Source organism: Rhineura floridana, chromosome 1 (assembly GCF_030035675.1).
Source record: "Rhineura floridana isolate rRhiFlo1 chromosome 1, rRhiFlo1.hap2, whole genome shotgun sequence".
Taxonomy (NCBI): Eukaryota; Metazoa; Chordata; class Lepidosauria; order Squamata; family Rhineuridae; genus Rhineura; species Rhineura floridana.
Window position 1 is genome coordinate 247,413,204 of NC_084480.1, and position 20,626 is coordinate 247,433,829.

The following is a 20,626-nucleotide window of genomic DNA, read 5'->3' on the forward strand; positions in this document are numbered from 1 at the left end:
CTAGTCTATCCAGGTCCCTTTGGATTTTATTCCTGTCTTCCATTGTGTTAGCTATCCCTCCCAGTTTCGTATCATCCGCAAACTTCATAAGGCTTCCCTCCACCCCATCATCTAAGTTATTGATAAAAATGTTGAAGAGTATCGGCCCCAGGACAGAACCCTGTGCCACTCCACTTGAAACCTCCTTCCAGTCCGAAGCAGAGCCACCGACGACCACTCTTTGAGTACGGTTTTCCAACCAGTTGTGAATCCACCTGACAGTATTTCCATGTAGTCTGCATTTGACCAGTTTGCTAATCAAAAGGTCGTGGGGGACTTTGTCAAACGCTTTGCTGAAATCTAGATAGATGACATCTACAGCATTTCCACCATCTACTAAGCTAGTGACACAATAAAAAAAAGAGATGAGATTAGTTTGACAGGATTTTTTCTTGACAAACCCATGCTGGCTCCTACTAATCACAGCTTTGTTATCTAGATAGTTGCCAATGGACTGTTTTATTATCTGTTCTAATATCTTTCCCGGTATTGAAGTCAGACTGACCGGCCTGTAATTCCCCAGATCTTCTTTTTTACCCTTTTTAAAGAGCGGGACGATGTTTGCCCGTCTCCAATCCTCCGGCACCTCTCCCGTTCTCCATGATTTCTCAAAGATGATGGCAAGAGGTTCCGAGAGTACTTCCGCAAGTTCCTTCAATACTCTGGGATGCAGTTCATCAGGCCCTGGAGATTTGAACTCATTTAGGTTAACTAGGTATTTCCTGACTATCTCCTTATCAATCTCGAACTGCAATCCTGACCCCTTCCTGAGATTGCTACCGATGCAAGGTTGCACACTGTTCCCTTGTTGGGAGAAAACGGAGGCAAAATAGGTGTTGAGCAGTTCTGCCTTTTCCTTGTTATCTGTCAACATTTTGCCATCCTCACTGAGCAGCAGTCCCACCGTTTCCTTGGTCTTTCTCTTGCTTCGAACATATCTGAAAACCCCCTTTTTGTTGTTCCTTGCTTCCCTTGCCAGCGTCAGCTCATTCTGGGTTTTAGCTTTCCTTACGCTATTTCTGCAAGCCCGAGCCGCTCATCGGTACTCTTCCTTGGTGATGCGTCCTTCCTTCCATTCTTTATACATGCTCTTTTTTACTTTTACCTCCTCCATCAGTCTTCCGTGTAGCCACATTGGCTTTTTCCGATGTCTTCCATTTTTCTTCCTCTTTGGAATTGTTTGCGATTGAGCTTTTTGTAATACGTTCTTCATGAACTCCCACGCTTCTTGGGCTCCTTTTTTCTTTAGTCTATCTAGCCACGGGATCCTACCCATCATTTCCCTGATCAGGTCCAGGATTGCCGATCCCCTTGTTCCTTCTTCTACTTTTTGAAAGAGGAAATTATCAGCAAGACCCATCAGGAATGAAACAATCTGCCTCTTAGATGAATTAGATGATGAAGGGCATGCAAGTGGTCATCCATTTTGCATCTACAATGTGCAGATTAATGATCCAGGATCATATACTATTGTTTACTACTAGCGTAGATAATGTACAGTATGTAAGTTTCATAGATGCATAGATGCAACAAATTAACATTGTTCATGTGTTGAACTGTGACAAGAAAAATCCTAAAGCATTCAGAATAGCACTTGCCTATTGCTATGTGCTAATGCTTTAATTCAATGTAAATCCAACACATCTTATACAGCCCACCAATGCATCCCTGCTCTCACCAGGATAAAGGGAAGGGGGAGCTTTTCCATAAAAAGTCTTGGCAGAGTAGTATACAGGCCCTATGTGCCCTAATGCTGCTTTAATAGATTCCTTAGAATACAATATTCACTTGTGTCATAATCACAGAAGACCAAGTAGTACGAAGCTTCATATTCACACAGAGAGCATGATGAAATGAAATCTTTCTAGCTTTCATATAAATACACCTGTACTTAGAACTTGTTTTAGACGGATCAAATGACAGGGAAAATTGTTTAGTAGTAAACTATTCCAATGCATTTAATATATGTAATGGCCCATATCTATATCTATATCTATATATATCACTCTGTGCATATGTGCTGCTGTAGCATTGTAACCATGGAACACAGTACAACTCCTAATTTTATGCTTTCCTACATGCATTCTATATGACACTAAACAGAGTAGCACAAAATGCCTTTTCCTTTGCTACAGCAATGTTAACAGCAAAGCAGAACACAAAGATACTGGCTTATCATGACAGGGTTACAAAAATGAGTTCTTTGCCCCAGATTATCATAACTCAATTAGGACTGGAGATCCTTGATTAAAGTGCACTCAAACACAAATACATCTGCCAAAGACCAGGACAGTGGAAAGACAAATGAGGCATCTGTAAACCAAATAATATCATTTAATGAAAACCAATAATCAAAGCAGTTTGATCCTACAATTCCTTCAGCCAAAAAAAGAAAGAAAATAAAAAAGAGAAAGTGAAATTGTCCATTATTAAATATTTCTGAGGCTATAATGAATTATAAAAATGTTTCACCCATAATATTTAATTTCTTTGCTTTTTAACAAGGCCATACAAGCTGCTGCCTAAAAGTTCAGAAACTGTAGTTGTATTGACCACTTAAGCAAAGTGTTATTAGTTCTATGGTTGCCCAGTGTACTAATGCCTTCGAATTGACTCATTAGGTAAGTTGAGCCTCAGTTTTCATCTGTAAAATGGGAATAGTAGTGTCACTATTTCACAAGCTTCTAATTATATAGCCAGCGTGGATTTTTCACATTCCGCAATGTTAAATTGAAAATACCCCCCATGCCATTCTGATGTTTCCCATAAGCTTATTTCAAAACAAAACCTTACAAACCTTATAGTCATGAATTCAGAAACGCTTGCTTAACAACCCTCTGAATTTTCATGGTGATACACAAGACAGTCAGAGAGAATAGAGTGTTCAAAGTGTAAAAAGAGAGAAAAAAACCCAGACCCCTTTTTTCTGTCAGAGTTCTCATAATCTGTTGAACTTCATTAAAAATCAGCCATGTTCACAGAGTACCTGTAATCCTATTACTGACCTTGCCCCATACTCTGACCTTCATCATCTGCAGTTTAAAAGTTAAAAAAATGCCTGGCTGGTTTTTAATTAATTTAAGAAATTTTGCATTGAACTGAATGATAGTGTTGGGCATAGTGTTGTGAAGGGTGCTGAGAGTAGACTCCTATTCCATTGACAGAGCTCCAGTGGCCAGACTGGTTTAGCAGTCAGCCACTTTGATTGAAGGTCTGTGAGAGGAACAGGGCGTCTCAGTGTGGATGTGGCCAGGGACAGCTTTGGTTTAAACTTGAGTGGGAGGCTACATGCGCCTGCTGTAGAATAAAAAGTTGGGGGAAATGCTGAAAAGCAATGATACTGTTCACAATGTTTTCTTTTTGGAAAGGAAAGGGGCTTTCCCTCTGTCCAGTGCCCACCCACCCAATCTCCTCCCCTCCCCCTCCTCATACCCTCCGACCAGGGTTGGAATCCGCACACAGCTATGAAGCTGACTGGGTGACCTTGGGCCAGTCACTGCCTCTCAGCCTCAGAGGAAGGCAATGGTAAAACCACCTCTGAATATGGTTTACCATGAAAACACTATTCATAAGGTCGCCATAAGTCAGGATTGACTTGAAGGCAGTCCATTTCCATTTTCAAACATGATTGCACAGAAATAAATCTCACTGAACTCAAAAAGTATGCAAATTATCAAACACACCCTCCCTTCTCCTCCCTCCTATCCCCTCCCACTTACACCTTCCCTTCCCCTACCTTTGTCCCCCTCCCCTTCCTCCTCCGCATAGTCAGTTTTATCTGTCTTAAGCATGATTACACAGGAGTAAATACCATTGAACTCAATAAGCATGCAAATGATCAGACCTGCCTTTACCCTCCTTTCTCTCTGCCCTCCCCTCTTCCTCCTCCTCCCCTGCCCACTCTATCCCTCCCTCCCTCCCCCCAATCAGTTTTACTTATCCTGACTGCAGGGAAGTAAATCCCACTGAACTCAATAAACATGCAAATGATCAAACCTGCCCTTCTCCTCCCCTTTCCCTCATGCCTGCTCCCATCTGCCGCCTCCTCCCCCTCCCCTCCCCATCCCCTGTGGTCAGTTTCACCTATCCTAAGCATGATTGCAGGGAAGTAAATCCCACTGAACTCAATAAGCATGCAAATGATCAAGCTATTCACCTCCCACTGTTTTATCTTGTGCAAACTGAGATACGCCTGATGTTCACTGGAGTGCCATTATTCCACAATTATTTTTGTTGTTGTTTTAGTGTAAATTTTGAAAACTGTTGCTGTACTTCACATATTCACAGAAATAGAAACAAAAGAAAATGATTTTCTATAGGAAACTTCACTAAAATTGCAAGTAAATCAGACATATTTAAAGTCACCATCTGAAATATATCAACTGTCTTAATAACGTTGCTTCCTCCCTGCTAAAACAAGATCAGCATAGCATGTCTTCTTTCTGTTATTTGGGCTGATTGCAGGTGTTGCTGCCACTCACAACATGCTCAGAGGCACGTTACCAAATTCTTCCAAGCTACACAGCAAGTGGATTGGACTGTGAAAGACCAATTGAAATTGTGTTTGCATTTTGACAAATTTGTAGGGCAGTCAAATATCTCAGAGAGGAGGTCAGGTCTCCTGCTCCCCTGGTGCATTCACTAGAGCTGCCCAATTTCCCTGCTTTTTAAAGTTTGGTAGAAATATCAGTGGGCTATAAGTACATTCTTAAACCGCAAGGCATATTAGTGAATGATATAATATAAATGAAGCTGTCAGATCATTGGTTCATTTAGTTCACTACTGACCACATTGCTATAAACCTGCCTAAACGTCTCCCTCTGAAATCTTGAAGCTAGCAAGTTTATGTACTACCTGACAGTGCTAGTCATGCTATGCTTACTTGTCAGACTTTTTACAAACAGAGAGGGAAAGCAAATACGCTGATGCAAAGTAGGCAGATTTCATTTCTTTGCCCCCTCTTTTTCTTTATACAAGAAGCAAGTCAAGACTTTAAAAAGCTGAAAGAGATGTGCATAGGGATTTACTACTGGGCAATGGCATGAGGCATGGTGAGACCACCTTGAAAAAGCAAGGATACTTCAGAAGTCAAAAAGGAAATGAAGGCAGCAAGAGGGTGGTATTACTTGCTTCACTGCCGATTAAGCCTGTTGCAATCGGTAAAGGTTGTTATATACGATCTTGAAAAAGAGTTAATTCTATGCAATATGGATATGATGGACAGCATTGCTCTGAAGAGTGTTTGCTCCATGACACAATACTCCCTCCCTCTTTCCCTCCCTTTCTCCCCTATTCCATTCACCATAGGTGACAAGACTGACTGAAGTGGGGACATTCCTTATTTATTTTAATGCAGGCCCTGTCTTACAGGATCACACAAACACAGATTACCAGGTGTGCTTGTTGCCTTCTAGCCAAACCCGTAGCCAGCCTAACAGTTTGTTGCACCCCCACAAAAAAGTAGGAGGGAAATTAGGAGGCGCAGCGCCACCCCTCAGCCACAAGCCTGCTTCTGGCTTCAATGAATGGAAGGGACATGAAGTGCAGTGAGTGAATCTAAGGCTCAAGTCTCACAGGTAGACTGCCTGCAAGGTCAGGTAATGTGTAAACCAGACCACAATATGCCGAATTTAATCGAAAGCCAGATCAGGAGCACGAAAAGCAAAAACATAGTAGAAGTAATCCCTTATACAGTAGAGGTTGAGACAGGAGCACCTGAAATAATCTACACGGACTTCTGCCTATATTTGATAGGTGGGATTGCAAGTATGCCTAATACTGTGCTAAATATACATAGGTATTTTTTCACTTGTTTTGAGCTGGGGTGGGGAATGCCATTTTCTTTTTTAAAAAATGTATTCTTGGCCCCCTTGTCAAAATATTTATTTTCATTAACTGTTTTAATTGCGTGGTCCTTCAGTGATAATTGAATCTGCCAGCTTTGCCTATACCTTCTATAGCTCAAAATGTACTCTAGAATAGTTGTTCCCAACTTGGGGGCCATGACTCCCAGGGGGGCTGCAAAGTAATCCAGAGGGGGCCACGAACAGTAAAGAAATGAATTATTTATTAACTTTTAAAAGAGGTTTTCACTTCCTGGACGCTGTCTGCTCCCCACTGCCGCTGCAAACGACACCTTCCCCTTGCTTCAGATGAGAGGAGAGGACTTTTGCTGAAGCTCCAGAGCATCTTTCAGGAGTGCCGAGGGCAGGCATCTGCCTATAAAACATGTGGCAGATGCCAAAGGAGGCTGAGGGTGGAGCTACTAGGAAGAAGAGGGGATTACTATCACCGACTCCTGTCTCCTCACATTGCCACATCTGATGATGCCCTTACTCAGAATGAGAGGGCTTTTCATGAAGCAAAAAGAGGCAAGGCTGCAAGGAAAGGCTGCTTTCTCCCTTCCTTCCTGGCAGCCAGCCTGCCTGCCTTTCTTGGCTCCTGCTTCGCTGCCACCTCTTTTTATTCTTATTTGCGAAGCCACTCAGATCTTGCCCAAGGAGCAGTGAGGAAGCTCAGGACTTGCTTGCTCCCCATCTCTGAGGCTGTGTGTCCCAGCGTTCCCCCTTCCTTCCACCTACACTCTGCCTCCCCAAACTCTCTCTCCAAGATGCTGCAGCAATTGAGGGCTTTCACCCTCCCATGTGTCCAAATGCATGCATGCCTGTAGATGCTTGCAGGAGGGTGTTTGTGTGTGTGCATGTGCTAATCTGTCTTCTGCTCCACTCTTATTCCCCAAGTGCATGCTAACCAAGTCATCAGTTCTGATGATCATCCCAAGGCCGTAAGGCTATAACCCCCCTCCTCAATCTATCCACCCTTGTCTTTACAGTCTAGCATCTCCATCACTACCACATTGCTGCTTCTTTTATTATTATTATATTACTATATATTATTATTGTTGTTGTTGTTGTTGTTATTATTATAATGCTCAGCAGGTTGGCTGAGGCTGGGGTCCACACACTGCAGCTGAAATGTATGTATGTATTTATTTTATTATTATTGCATTTATATCCCAACTCCTCCAAGTTGCTCAAGATGGTGCACATGGTCCCTCCCTTTTCCATTTTATCCTTACGCCAACCCTGTGAGATAGGTCAGAGTGAGAGACTGTGTCTGGTCCAAGGTCACCTAGTAGGCTTCATGGCTGGGTGGGGATTTGAACCTGGATCTTAGTCCAACACTATAACCCACTGGTGTTGGGAGACAGGACAGTACATCTTCAGACTATGGGGGAAGGATACTAATTTGACTGGACCTTTCCATTAAGAAAAGAAAGCAACACCTCCCTGTTTGTAGGGAGCTTTTTATGGAAAGGGGTATTTGGAGATGTAATTTTGCCATGCACCAATTTTTCAATAGAGACTAAAATTACAATTAGTGAGTGTGGGGGTCATGAAATTTTTTGAGCTTACAAAGGGGGTCCAGTACTCATAAAAGCTGAGAACCATTGCTCTAGAAAATGTTAAAAAAAGAAAAACACAGTATATATGACATAGTTGGAGGCAAGGAGGAAAGTTAAAGACCTAAATCCCTCTTGCCTTTCAGTGGACATTTGGCACCTGACTGCCATTTGTGCCTTTCAAACGCTTCCTCTCTGTTCTTCAATTGTTTGGAGTTAAAAATAAAATAACCTTCCTCTCCCTAGCTGCTTGCTCTCTTCCCTTTCTCTCACACATACCCATATAAATAACAAGATAAAAACCCTCCACTACATTTGCTTGCATTAATTGATGTTTAAAAAGTCTGTTAAAAATAAAGCCCAGCAGTGACATTTTTCTTTGCTAAATCACGAAAGCAGCACATTACAAACATTACAAAAAGCTCCCTTGGTAGGATGGTGAAGTTTCACTCTGGCAGTAAAATGCAAGCTACTGCATGTTTTTGGATTAATTTTTTTATTTAAACACCATGTGACCCCCAGTGCAGAGCTGTGCAGTGCAGGTGAAACAGATCTGCTCGATTCCTATAGATCCAGACTACATGAACAACTGGACAGGCATACCAAACACATGCAGGCTTAACCTTGATCCTCTTGAAAAATAAGTGCAATGCTCAGAAAAATAAAAGGCATATCCATACATCACATATGATCACACCTTCAGATGCTGTATTAATTTGGAAGAACTCAAACAACCGATGGTTCCACTTATGCAATCCCTAATTTGCTTGTTAAGCATGTAATGGAATTTTGAGGGGGAACCGACCTTTCTACTATCCTGATTATAAATACTGCTTTCAAATCATGCTTGTGAGCTTCCCAAAGGCATCTGGTTTGTTTCTGTGAGGATGCTGGACTAAATGGACTATTGGCCTGATCCAACAAGGCTCCTTATGTTCATAGTGACAAATTCTACTGAGTGATATTGAGTATGCATCTATACAGAACTTCTAAAAATAACAGAATATTTCAGTTTTAAATACTTAAGTAAATGTTTTGTCTTCAAGAGTTAGGGGGAAAGCATCTATAATGCCTTGGGGGAGGGAATAAGGCAGAAAAAGCCAATATGGTGTCCTTCAGATGTTGCTGGACTACAGTTCCCACCATCACCTCTGATCATTGACCATGTCAGATAGGGCTGATGGGAGTTGGAGTCCAACAACATCTGGAAGGCACTCTGTTGAGTATCCCAGGAATACTAACACAATCAGAAGACAGAAAAGATAGATGGAGACTGAAGACTCCTTTCCAAGGTTATTTGCTGACTGAAATTGGTATTTTACATATATAATCTCTGTTGTTCAAACACACATATTACACAGGGGTGGGCAGTGGTGAATGTTCCTGCTTTGGACCGTTCCTCCATCTTCAATATATTATTTAATTTCACATTTAATTGTGAAGAAGGTTTTTAAATAGATCTATATAAATCACGTCTTATTTCAAAAACAACCTACTGATCTGACTAGAAGCCTGGATTGTGACCCTAAGCACACTTACTTGGAAATAAATTGCACTGAAACTAATAGGTATTACTTCAGAAATGCTGTCCATGGAGCACGTTAATTCTCTTGTGTGGTGGCTGCTAAGAGCGTATGATTGAACATTTGGGGCCAGTGTAGTGGACTTGGGACACAGGAGTCCCAGGTTCAAATTTCAATTTCAAGTAAAGCCATGCAGCTCCCTTGGCCTTCACAAGCCACTGTCTCTCAACCTAACCTACCTCATGGGGTTGTTGTGAAGTAAACATTGCTCTAAGCTTCTTAGAGGAATGACAGAATACAAATATTATATAAAACTAATTTTAACCCCAGCAGTCTGTCACTCCTTTGGGCCTCATTGAAGAGACAAACCATGTTTGAAACTCCCTAGTATTTAAAATACAGTTTAATGTTTGGAGTCTGGTGAAGTGAAAATGGAATTAAGAACACCCAGCTGCACATCTCTCTCAAATATAGATCCATGAATAATGGTCCCTGCCTGCACCTCTGACTCCAATTTGGAGCCAGAAATAGGGGAAAGGTGTTTTGAGGTAAGTTGAATCTCAATAAAGCAAGAGGTGTGACATCACCCTTACAGCCATGAGGATATCAACAGCATAGTTATACTTGGGTCACTACTTGGCTCCAGCTTGGAGGTGAAGAATAGAGAGGGCTGATCTCGTGGACTTTAAAAAACAACAACCACAGCTGTTTAAAAAAATGAACAATCACCTTTTAGAGCACACTGCACTGTCAATATAGGCCCTTGTCTAAAGGCTCTGGGGACTTGTCTCCCTACCTTTGATTTGCATTTTGAAAGGTTAATGTCCATCTTGTTACATAAACATACCTCTACTGAATATTGTAGGAGCCTTAACTACTATAGTTTCCTTTCACATGGTTCATTTTTATACCTAGAAGCAATGACTTTTTAAAAAGCAGGAGTAGTTAAACTAGAATAATTTACTAAGTGTACTTGATTGATAAAAGAGTTGGGCTCAGATTAAATTGCAACTGTTTTAATAATTTTACTTTCGGCATGTATTATTTGTGGGTATATATACTGCACATGTGGGTGCACCTTTGCTTGTGTGTGTGGGTAGTTTATCTTTTTTATTTAACTGTAAGGGTGGGTGACTTAGAATCTCATATTTCATATAATTAGGCACAAGGCAACCTACAAGCACTGTTCTGATATCTCTATTAGCAGAATGCTCATGTTTAGCTGCAAAACGTGGTTGCACTTCTTTCAACATCTTTGCCCAAGACAGACCAGTAAACACAATTCCTCTCTCTATAATTAGCCTTTTCTCTAAGGGCCCCAAAGTAAGTCTGCATGCCGTAGATTTAATATCCAGTGCTATATCCATATGCACTGCCCTTGCCTGGTCCCAGAGCATATAAACTCCCCTATTAGCAGCCTTGACTGCTTAATTATGCAGATTTTTTGTACCCGCCTGCCTGTAAAATTACTGTGTCTAACCTTTTTTCCCTTCGCTCTCTCCCTCTCTCTCTGCACCATGCTGGCCATTCTAATGAAATCGGCATAGGGGAAAGGGTCTGATTTGCAGTTATAGAGGTTGGATCACACTGGCAATCTGTCCTTAGTGGGAGTTACAAAAGAAGTCAAATGCCTTCATCTGGTTCTACCCTATCATCCCCAAGGTGATTGAGTTCACTTCCTGATGCTTCCCAAGTTTTCCTCAGGCTGCCCAATCAGCACATCCACCAGGGAGCCCAGCCTAGCTTGCAACAGTCTCTTTATCTAGTTACAGCCCCACCAGGGACAGTCAACTATCCACCCCCAAGCCTTCAGATGAAAACCTTTTCTAACAAGGCCGCCCAGCGCCAATGAAATAACACACATCTGCATATCCACTGGGTCCCATGTTTCTTGTGCTCATGGATTATGTATCTTGCAGCCTCTAATAAAGAAATGCAGTTCTTTGTTTAATGTTTATCTTGTGCTTGTTAAGCAAATGCTAATGTTGTATCAGAATGCTTTAGTGCTATTTGGGTTTTTGGTGATTTACTACAAGACAATCTGCTGTGAAGTAAATTTAGATGGGAGGGGGGAGAAGGGGGAGATAATTTCAGCTGAAAAAAGGGAGAGAGAAAACAGTTTGGGAGAGAAAAAAGCAAGAGACAGGCAGAGCGAGAGAGAAAATGAGTCCAACAGCTCCCCATACAGCTTTTCTAACCTCAGGCTGACATGCCCACTTCATCACTGGCCAGACCAAGACCTGGAGATATAGAACGAACTCAGATCAGTTTCTAAAAAGGATGCAATGCTAGCTTTCCCTATAGGGATAAGGTAAACAGTATACTGAAGGGTAAACACAAAAAATAAAAAAGGCATTTTAATTGTTTTTGAGTTCTGATGGTTAACACTGTACAATGTTATTCACATTAAAAAAAGAGTCCTGCATTAATTTTTTTCAAGCTTAATACTGTCAGAAATGGAGGAGAGCTGAATTATTGTTGCTGCCAGTCTCCTTTCTTCCTCCTCCTCTTTCACCACTATTTTATTTTTCATTCCTCGGGAACAGAAAGATTTGGGATAAATAAATGAAAAAATGCCTTATATTTATCTTTTCTCAGACAGATCTCCACAATGCTGAGCATTCACACCTGTCTCTGACCACTGTTTCTAGCTCTGTTCTAAAAAGTAAAAAACAAACAAACAAACGTGGGGCTACAGATTTTAGCAGCTATTCACAAATGAATGAGGCCCACCAAAGTGAATGGGACTTACAGTCCACTGTAATGTCCATTGTAGCATCAAAACAAGTCAATTTCAGCTGACCTTATGAGGGTGCTGTAGCACAGCTATTCAGCAGGGCAACAAGTAGAGTCTTGATCCTTCAAAAGTCACATCACCTACATAGAGTTAAACCACTCTTTAGTTCCATCTTTTTAGTTCACCTTAAATCTAAGTAAACAACCCTGCAATTACTCAGGGTACTCCTGAATGCTAGCTAGTATCAGGGAACAAATCCTTCATAATCACAATAGTCAAAACCTGGTTATGTATCACCTCTTGCTTTTATATTGCCAAATTGTGAAAAATTGGTTCAACTTATTAGTCTATGTTTAAGGTGCGATTACACAAAGGCCATCCATCAATAGGACAACAACTCCATCAATAAGTTGTTTTAAACATGGATAAAAGTACTTTCATGTAGTACCAGATAGGCAGAGACTGACTCTTTCTTCAGGACAGACGTCAAAAGTGGGCATTTAATATCTCATGGTACTGATGCTCTTTTTGCAGCATCACTGCAAGAATTCTAAAGCTTCTAGAGCAGCTAGTGGAACCTTACTCCATTCCTGAAACTGGGCAATTAAGACTCTTTAGTGAAGCTGTAGACACCATTAATGGAAGCTTTACTGGAGACCAGCAAAGTAGAAAGAACATTCATGAAGTAACAAAAAACTGTTGCTGCTCAACCTCCAGGTGGTTAGATGAACCATCTCTTGAATGCAGATGTTTTGATGGGACATGAAATCAGAAGGCCCTGTTGTATGATGTCTGAGATCTGCTACAATAACATGTAATCAAGTCTGTAAACTAGGCTGACTTGAAGCCAGGGTATCACGTCTGTCTGTCCTTGGCCTTCAGTGGATGGAAACTAATACTATGCTGAATATTTCTCCTGTTGTTTTTCTGACCATTCTTCATCAATTAATAAGATGAGAAATTGCATCCAAAAATTATAAAAGGGGAGGGAAAATTTCAGTGAAATTCTCATGGATGGGGTGTGAGGTTTGTATTACACATACCTTACTTTCAAGGTGGCTAAGTGATGTTTGTGAATATCCGTACTTTCATTCTACAAATAATCTCTTTGGTGGTCTGCACTCTTCAGCCTTCCTGGGTGCCTGAACTTCTTAAAACCTCCTGAGCTGGGATTTCCTATAAGAATGGAAAGGTGGAGAGACTATCTGTTGTGCGCCTGACAGTTATTTATTTTTTAAAAAACTCAAGTCCTTTTAGTTTAAACAAAAAATTAGTGTAGAAAGGATTTTATTGGGGGAAAATGATAAAAGGAAAGGCTTTCTTTAAAAACAAAATCTACAGCTGCACCATCCATAAAAGCTTCATAGCCATCCTCTATGACTCCCCATGCTTCAAGTTGAAGGGAACATGTGCCATGAACTCCTTCCATGGGGTTTTCATATCAGAAAGTGCAGGCAGTTAGGGAGGCTTCAGAGTGCTGGAGAAAAGTTTAATGGAGAGGAAAACAAGCATACCATCCATGGCCATCTCACAATGATTAGGCAAGTTGAACCCTGTCACTATATGCTTGGCTCAGCAATAAGACATGTGAGAAGGATGTTGGAATTGTTGTTGACCACAAGCTGAATATGAGCCAACAGTGCGATGCGGCTGCAAAAAAGGCAAATGCTATTTTAGGCTGCATTAACAGAAGTATAGTTTCCAAATCACATAAAGTATTAGTTCCCTTCTATTCAGCATTGGTTAGGCTTCATCTTGAGTACTGCATTCAGTTCTGGTCTCCACACTTCAAGAAGGATGCAGACAAACTGCAACAGGTTCAGAGGAGGGCAACAAGGATGATCAGGGGACTGGAAACCAAGCCCCATGAGGAAAGACTGAAAGAACTGGGCATGTTTAGCCTGGAGAAGAGAAGACTGAGGGGAGATATGATAGCACTCTTCAAGTACATGAAAGGATGTCACACAGAGGAGGGCCGGGATCTCTTCTCGATCATCCCAGAGTGCAGGACATGGAATAATGGGCTCAAGTTGCAGGAAGCCAGATTTCGGCTGAACATCAGGAAAAACTTCCTAACTGTTACAGCCATACGACAATGGAACAAATTACCTAGGGAGGTGATGTGTTCTCCAACACTGGAGGCATTCAAGAGGCAGCTGGACAGCCATCTGTCGGGAATGCTTTGATGTGGATTCCTGCATTTAGCAGGAGGTTGGACTTGATGGCCCTATAGGTCCCTTCCAACTCTACTATTCTATGATTCAATGAAATGAAGCAGGGGAAGAAAACGTTTTGAGACACTGGAGGGAATTTTTGGGTGAAGCACTAGTGGAAATACATAAAGAAGACATTTGGGCCAAAGTGCATGACCATCTGGAACAGAACAAGATGAAAGCTCCTCTTCTTAGCATTTAAAGTACATTATTATATTCTGGAACACCAATGTCCGTTCAAGGCCCATCCCATTGCACTTGATTCCTCTCTGTATTTGATAGCATCTCACTTGCTTCTTTGTGGAGCACTAAGGAGTCTGTTCCCCTTTCTGGTTTATGCAGGTGTTTGGCTGCCTTCTTGCCCACGTGAATCATAATGCACTGGTCATTAATCTGTAGAATGGGTTGAAACATGGCCAACTTTCTTCTCTTCAGTGCCAGCCAGTTGATACTATTGAAACATTCTTCCCTGTAGTAGTTCTCCTGAAGTACCTGCTCTTGTCAGTGGGTTCTCCATCTAAAGCAATCCATGCTCATTGTGATAAAAATGCTAGTTTGGTGTTTGAAGGCCTTCCTGGAATCTGGGCAGGAGAGTCCAACACTGAAATGCTAGCCTGACATTATTCTGGGACCTTGCCACATCCTTTTCTTAGGATGGAAAAACCTGTGTAATGGCAGGCATGGAAATAGGAACAATTCACCACCTCCTGGCAAACACTGCCATGCCTAGCAACTAGGCTAGTGTCATGAGATCCACATGCTGTTATTTCTGAGGAGAGCTGCAAGGGCCTTGTTTGGCTCTCAGGGGACAGAATCATCCTTTTCAAACTCATGTCCAAAATGATTCCCAGATGTTCTAGTTTCTGGGTTGGCAAGAACACGCTATTGTTCCTGTTTATTACAAATCTTTCACTGTGCAGGCACTGCAGCATCTGGTTCACATTGATGACTCCTTGACTCTGGGATTGCAATCTGATCAAGATGTCATCTAAGCACGGAAAGATTGAGATGGCCTTTATTAAGAATTGAACTACCAGGATTTTGGTGAAGACCTTGGGGCCAAGGGAAGCCAGAATGCCAAATTCCACTACAGATAGTGTTTGTGGCTGTAGGAAGACTCATTGAGAATCTGTGGTACTCTCTGAAAATTGCGGTCAACAAGTGAGGTCCAACCAACCTGAAAAACCTGGAGTGAAAATGGGCCCAAATCCCTCCAACACTGTATACAAAGCTGGTACATACCTACCCCAAAAGACTTAAAGCTGTTATTGCAGCAAAAGGTGGCTCTACCAAATATTAATATGTGGGGGTTGAATATGTATGCAAGCAACACATTTCAGTTTTTTATGTTTCTTACAAACATTTCCCAACATAAAACTAATGTCACCTTACAATAATCGAGTTTAAGTCTCAGTGTTTCAAAATAAAATATCATACAGAATGAAATGACAATGTACCATTTGTAATTCAGTAATATGACAGCATTGGTCTGATTACTTTTCCAAGACACTGAATGTTTAAGAAGCCAGGGCTCAGGAATTGAGTCTGACCTGATCAGGGGAGAAATCCATAACAAGAGCAGCTATCAGAGGAGTCTTGTGAAACCTGTCCTTCATGCACTTGAATCCTGTGTAAGTAATTAATTAATCCACATGAGAACAGCTTGTGGAACACAGAGTAACCAAATTTCTGAGAGATGGAGGGCCACCTTGATCACTGGAATCAGCAGGATGGCTGCTCTCTCTGGACAAACTTTTTTTTTGTTTAATTGATTGTTATCCTGCCCTTCATCAATTTAGAAGTCAGACCTGCTAAGGGAGCACGAGCCAACAGTACCTCTATGTGTTCCAGAACTTCTTGGGGCAAAGAATATAATTTCTTGTTCAACTGCTTGATCAAAGGACAAATACCTACCAGCTACTACTCAGTGGTCTGAAGATCTCACCGACCTTTCTGTGTCTGAATGCAGGCTTACAATTGTCAATCTCATTTAGATACTTATCTGGACATACAGACTGCCTATATTCATCTATATATAGCTTTAAAATTAGGACTGAAGTCAGCTGGCAATGTTTTTATATTTCTCTTTCTTTTTGTTTTGTTTGCAAATAAATGTTATTTAAAAAAAGATAGAAAAGGAAGAAAGTGAGCTCTGACTCCAATTCTCCCTCATGTACAAGAGAACTCTTAGTCTTTTGCACCCAGTACCAAGTCATCATAGATACCAATGTGTATCACCAAGAATCAGCTACATTTTATCCATTCTCCAGCTGTATACTGTACTCTCACTATCACTAGTAAAAAATGAGAAAGTTACTAGTTCTCTGCTGATAATTATTTGACCTTAAATACACTAAGTTCTCAGCTCCATGAGTTGGTACAAACATAATTTAGCCACACCGTTTTATAGCTGTTTTGATTTGGAGAGAATCATAAACATATCCAAATATTTACCAGGGTGGATCATACCAACAATTTGTCTAATCTAGTACCTTGTCAATTAGCAGCTGAATCCAGATGTTTTTTTTAAAAAACTTAACACTATAAAATGCAAAGCTCAAGGATGTTGAAGGTTTCCTGCAGGTCCTGTGTCAGTATCTGGTTTAGTGTCCTACGCAAACTATGTCAGTATATGCTCCAACTTTTGGATGAACCTCAATATAATGTGATCTTATGGTCCCCTCACTACACACACCTTTTTATGAATTTTAACATTCAAGGTGGCTAATATAAATATAAAATAATTATAAAATAAAAATACAAAAAAAAAGCCAGCCCCAAAATGAATACAACAGCTGAAAGGAATTCAATAGCACAACAACTCTTAATCATAATATTGTGGTCCCTCTTAGAAAGTCAAGTTTTGACCATGCATGTGAAAACAGGCAAACTGCATGAGCGAGACAGACTGTCCTAGGGAAGGTGCACTGTAGCTGACAGAAGGCCATACCTTCCATGCCTGTCTGTCAAGCCTCAGATGGTGGAGGGACACAAAGTGTAGAAATTGGTACATATGGGTACCCTGAAGCCATGGCATGCCTTTTCTGCTATGATTCAGTTTTGCACCCCAGTAGAAAATGAAAAGTGTATTGGAATTCCTAGAGCTAATCAGATGACCCAATGTTCATGAACTCCTTTTTCCTCTGCTTTGCCACACTGCCCATGAGTTCAAACTGGTGAAGCAGAAAGCACTGTCAGAATGACAACTGCAGCACTGAAGACCAATATTCCATTCTAAAACTAGTAACAAAACTGGCTAAAATGTCATAAATCAAAGAAATTTCTTCTTGCTTTCACTATACTAAGTGTAACATATGTACGTACATATGTGCCTACACACACACACACACACACACACACACACACACACACACACACGAGAAAAGCAACATTAGTTGATGTAGTTAACAGCTTAGTTAAGCTGGAAATCCAGTTTCCAATAAAGAACTCCAGTGTTTTCTTACTGGGGAGGGAGGAGAAAGGAAGGACAGGAAGGAGACAGGACTTACTAGGCAAATTCCTTTGAGGACAACAGCTTTCAGATGTAGTCTGAGATTTCTGCCTCTGTGGTGGCAGAATCTGCCCTCAAGGAGGAGATGGGGATCTTTGATGTCTCAGCCTCAGGGCTGATTCTTAAGAATCAATGCCAATATGGAAATTTAACTCCCTCAAACAGAATTTGTTCTGAGAGATTTTAAGTCTGCAAAGTACTATAAGCATCAAGGTAGCTATAGTTTGAGTTAGATCCAAGCATTTAGTGAGTAGTACAGGTGACCAGAAACATAATGAGTTAGTTTGGTGTCAAATTTTCAGCTTTACAAAAACTGCACTAATGTAGAATAAAGGTGCCACGACTAAAAAGGATTCATACATCTCAGCTCCTTTCCAAACAGTTGATGAGGCATTTCTTCTGGATTTGCCTGTAAGCTCAGAAAGCAGGATAAATGGTGATAAGTATGATGGGCTACTATATTCGTCAAGGTCTTCTATGACTTTGTGGATGATGAGGCAGCACAGGTAGCAAAAAGTCCTCCCAAGTATTTATGCTGGGCAAAAGCACACTATATTCACTACTTTTCAGGGTCATCAATGTTGGTAACAGCTCAAGGTTAGATCATTATATATAAAAGCCAGTATCTTGAAGCAAACAAGCAACTTCGGCATGCAGAATGCAGTTAAGCAGAAGTACATTACATTAGTTTCATCAAATCCCTTCTGGTGGATTGCCAACTCATTTGTAAATGATATTCAAGTCAATGGCCTTTTATCTGAGAATCTAGGCAAAACTCGAATCCTGTCTTATTTGGGAGTCAGTGTCTTTCATCATGTGATTCATGAAACCACAGGGCCAGTTCACACAGGTGAAGAACAACATCCATGTAGACATTACTGGCTTTCTGTGGGTGTATAGTTTGTGTGGTTATGTCAAAATGGCCAATAATGTGACTGTACATGGCCACAATGTATACATGCAGTCACATCAAAAAATTATTCACGTTCATTTAGATTTATGTTCATTTAAAACAAAAATTATTCTGAAGACGGTTTTATGTGTTAGGACATATAGAAAAAAAGCCCAAACCCTAGATTTTGCTTATTTGCTTTACAAATAAAGGTGGAATACAAGGGCTACCAGAAGGCTTTCCTTTCATTCCTCAGACTGTTTCCAAGAATTACTAAGCTATATTCTGCACAATGAGGTTCAGTACCTAAATGTGTAAGGGGAACTGCTCTCCAAATTCCCATGAGCCTGCCCACTAACCCCCATGCTGTCTAGTCCCCAAACACTGCTCCAAAACAAGCAGTAAAAAGCAGAAAGGATGAGATTTCTGCCATATTTTCTGCTGTTACAATACTCTTCTTTATTTATGATGCAAAATATTGCCAAACAAACATAAAATTCATCATGCTTTTAAAATCATTAACCAAAATCTATTTCATTCTCATTGCTTCTGAGATATAGCCACTGTTTTACAGAATGCTAGCAGGAAATATACAAGAAGTAAAAGATACATTTGTCTGAAGAACACTACTGTTTGTGTCCATGTCCTTCACATAGAGAAAATTCAGAAAATAGACACAGAGACAGAATGTGGATCAAAAATGGCTGGGCTTAATCCATAGCAGACATAATTTGCTACTATTGCTGAATTTTAAAGAGAGCTGCCCCCAAACAACGCCAGCATCTCTGCTTCTGCGCCACAGACTAATGACATTTAATCATGACTATTAGTGCACTCTTCTTGTGACAGCTGAGATACAAAGCAAGCCAGCTGATGCAATTCCCGATTCGTAGCCTATGACCATAGCAGAACAGTGGAATACAGGAAGCCCACTTGCTTGGAGCCTACCACAGTTCAATACAAAGCAACATACAGCTTGCAAATGGTTTGGTTATGCAACCCACGTCTCTTCTAATGACCATTTCAGCAGCTCTTTTTTCTATACCTGCTAGAAGCTTAAAATTAAAATCTCATCTGGAGGAACAAGGTTTTTTCTTTCTTTCTCAATGACTCGGTGCTGCAGTTACAAGGTCAGAGGTAACGAGGACTGCAAAACACTCGGTGTCACAACCACAGCCTGGCTAGATCAATTCCTTATAATTGCCTAAGAACAATTTGGACGCAAATCAATTGTTGATTATTGCTTGTAAACACTGTACACGAAAACTTTTCTAGGCTGGAGAAAATTGTGCAGAAGGCAACAGCTGCACCTGTGTGCAGTACCTGCTGTGCCAAAACGCATTAGAAGCATCATCAAAAAAACTTTGGAATATGGTTCGAGGCATCTGGGATGATCTGGGTTCCTTAGTTCAGCTCATCTGACTGGCTTAGCACCAGGCCTGCTAGAAGGCAGAATTAACACCTCTCACTCACATTGAAAGATGACATATAAAACTTTGTGCTTGCATGAAGAATTTTTTTTTTAGTGATAGGTACTGGGTTTCAAGCCTGACTATAAGTGATACCCTCTGCCCTGAAAACCCAAATGCCCCTGCAGATAGGTTGTGGCTACACAATGCTGACCCTGATCTATACATCTCCCAACACACTTGGAGTTATAACTATGTCTAACATATGGAAGTAAGATTACTACCAGTGATCTTTCATGGCTGATAAGTAGAAATATGGTACCTTGGAGGAAGGCTTTTTCACTGGTAGCACCAGTGTTGTAGACTGCTCTTTAACAGCTGAAATATGAGAGGCCCAACTGGTACTGGCATTCCACCAGCTCTTGAAGATGCACCTGCTTAGACAAGAATTCCCCTGATCTCCTGACCTGAACCTCCTGATTGAATTGTTTTAATTGTTGTTGTAACTGCTTTAATTGCTATGCTATCTTAATGGGTTTGTTTTATTGCAGATAAACTGTATAAAAATTACATAATAATAAAAATAATAATTTTAATAATAATATACTGGCAGGGGCCTTCAACACTTTTGGATATCCTGTGGAAGATTGGCACAGACAGGTCCCTACTCAAGACAAAATTAGACAGAAAAGAAATTAAGTTGTTTTCGTTTTTTTAAAAAGTAAATTGCAAGCTGAACCAAAATTTTACCCAGAAGCCATTTTTCACACAAAATTTCTGAGTTCCACCTGCTAGGCAAATATTCTCCACTATTTTTTAATGGTAGCTGTCATTCCCACCCCCATGTCCTGGAATAATGCTAGTTCCAGAAAACTGTGGAGGATGTGAAATGATGGACA

General features: G+C 40.8%; 1 protein-coding gene across 13 annotated transcripts in view; it reads right to left on the bottom strand.

Annotated features, from left to right (window-relative positions):
* ZNF521 (zinc finger protein 521) overlaps positions 1 to 20,626 on the bottom strand; it is a 422,310-nt gene that overhangs the window by 88,367 nt on the left and 313,317 nt on the right. The window contains exon 6 of one of the 13 annotated variants that reach the window (XM_061597366.1): positions 12,749 to 12,878. The exons of the other annotated variants lie outside the window; for them this stretch is intronic. Within the exon in view, the coding sequence (XP_061453350.1) occupies positions 12,796 to 12,878 (83 nt within the window). The 3' untranslated portion in view covers positions 12,749 to 12,795. Of the gene's footprint in view, positions 1 to 12,748; positions 12,879 to 20,626 lie in introns of those variants that run through there. 13 annotated transcript variants of the gene reach the window in all.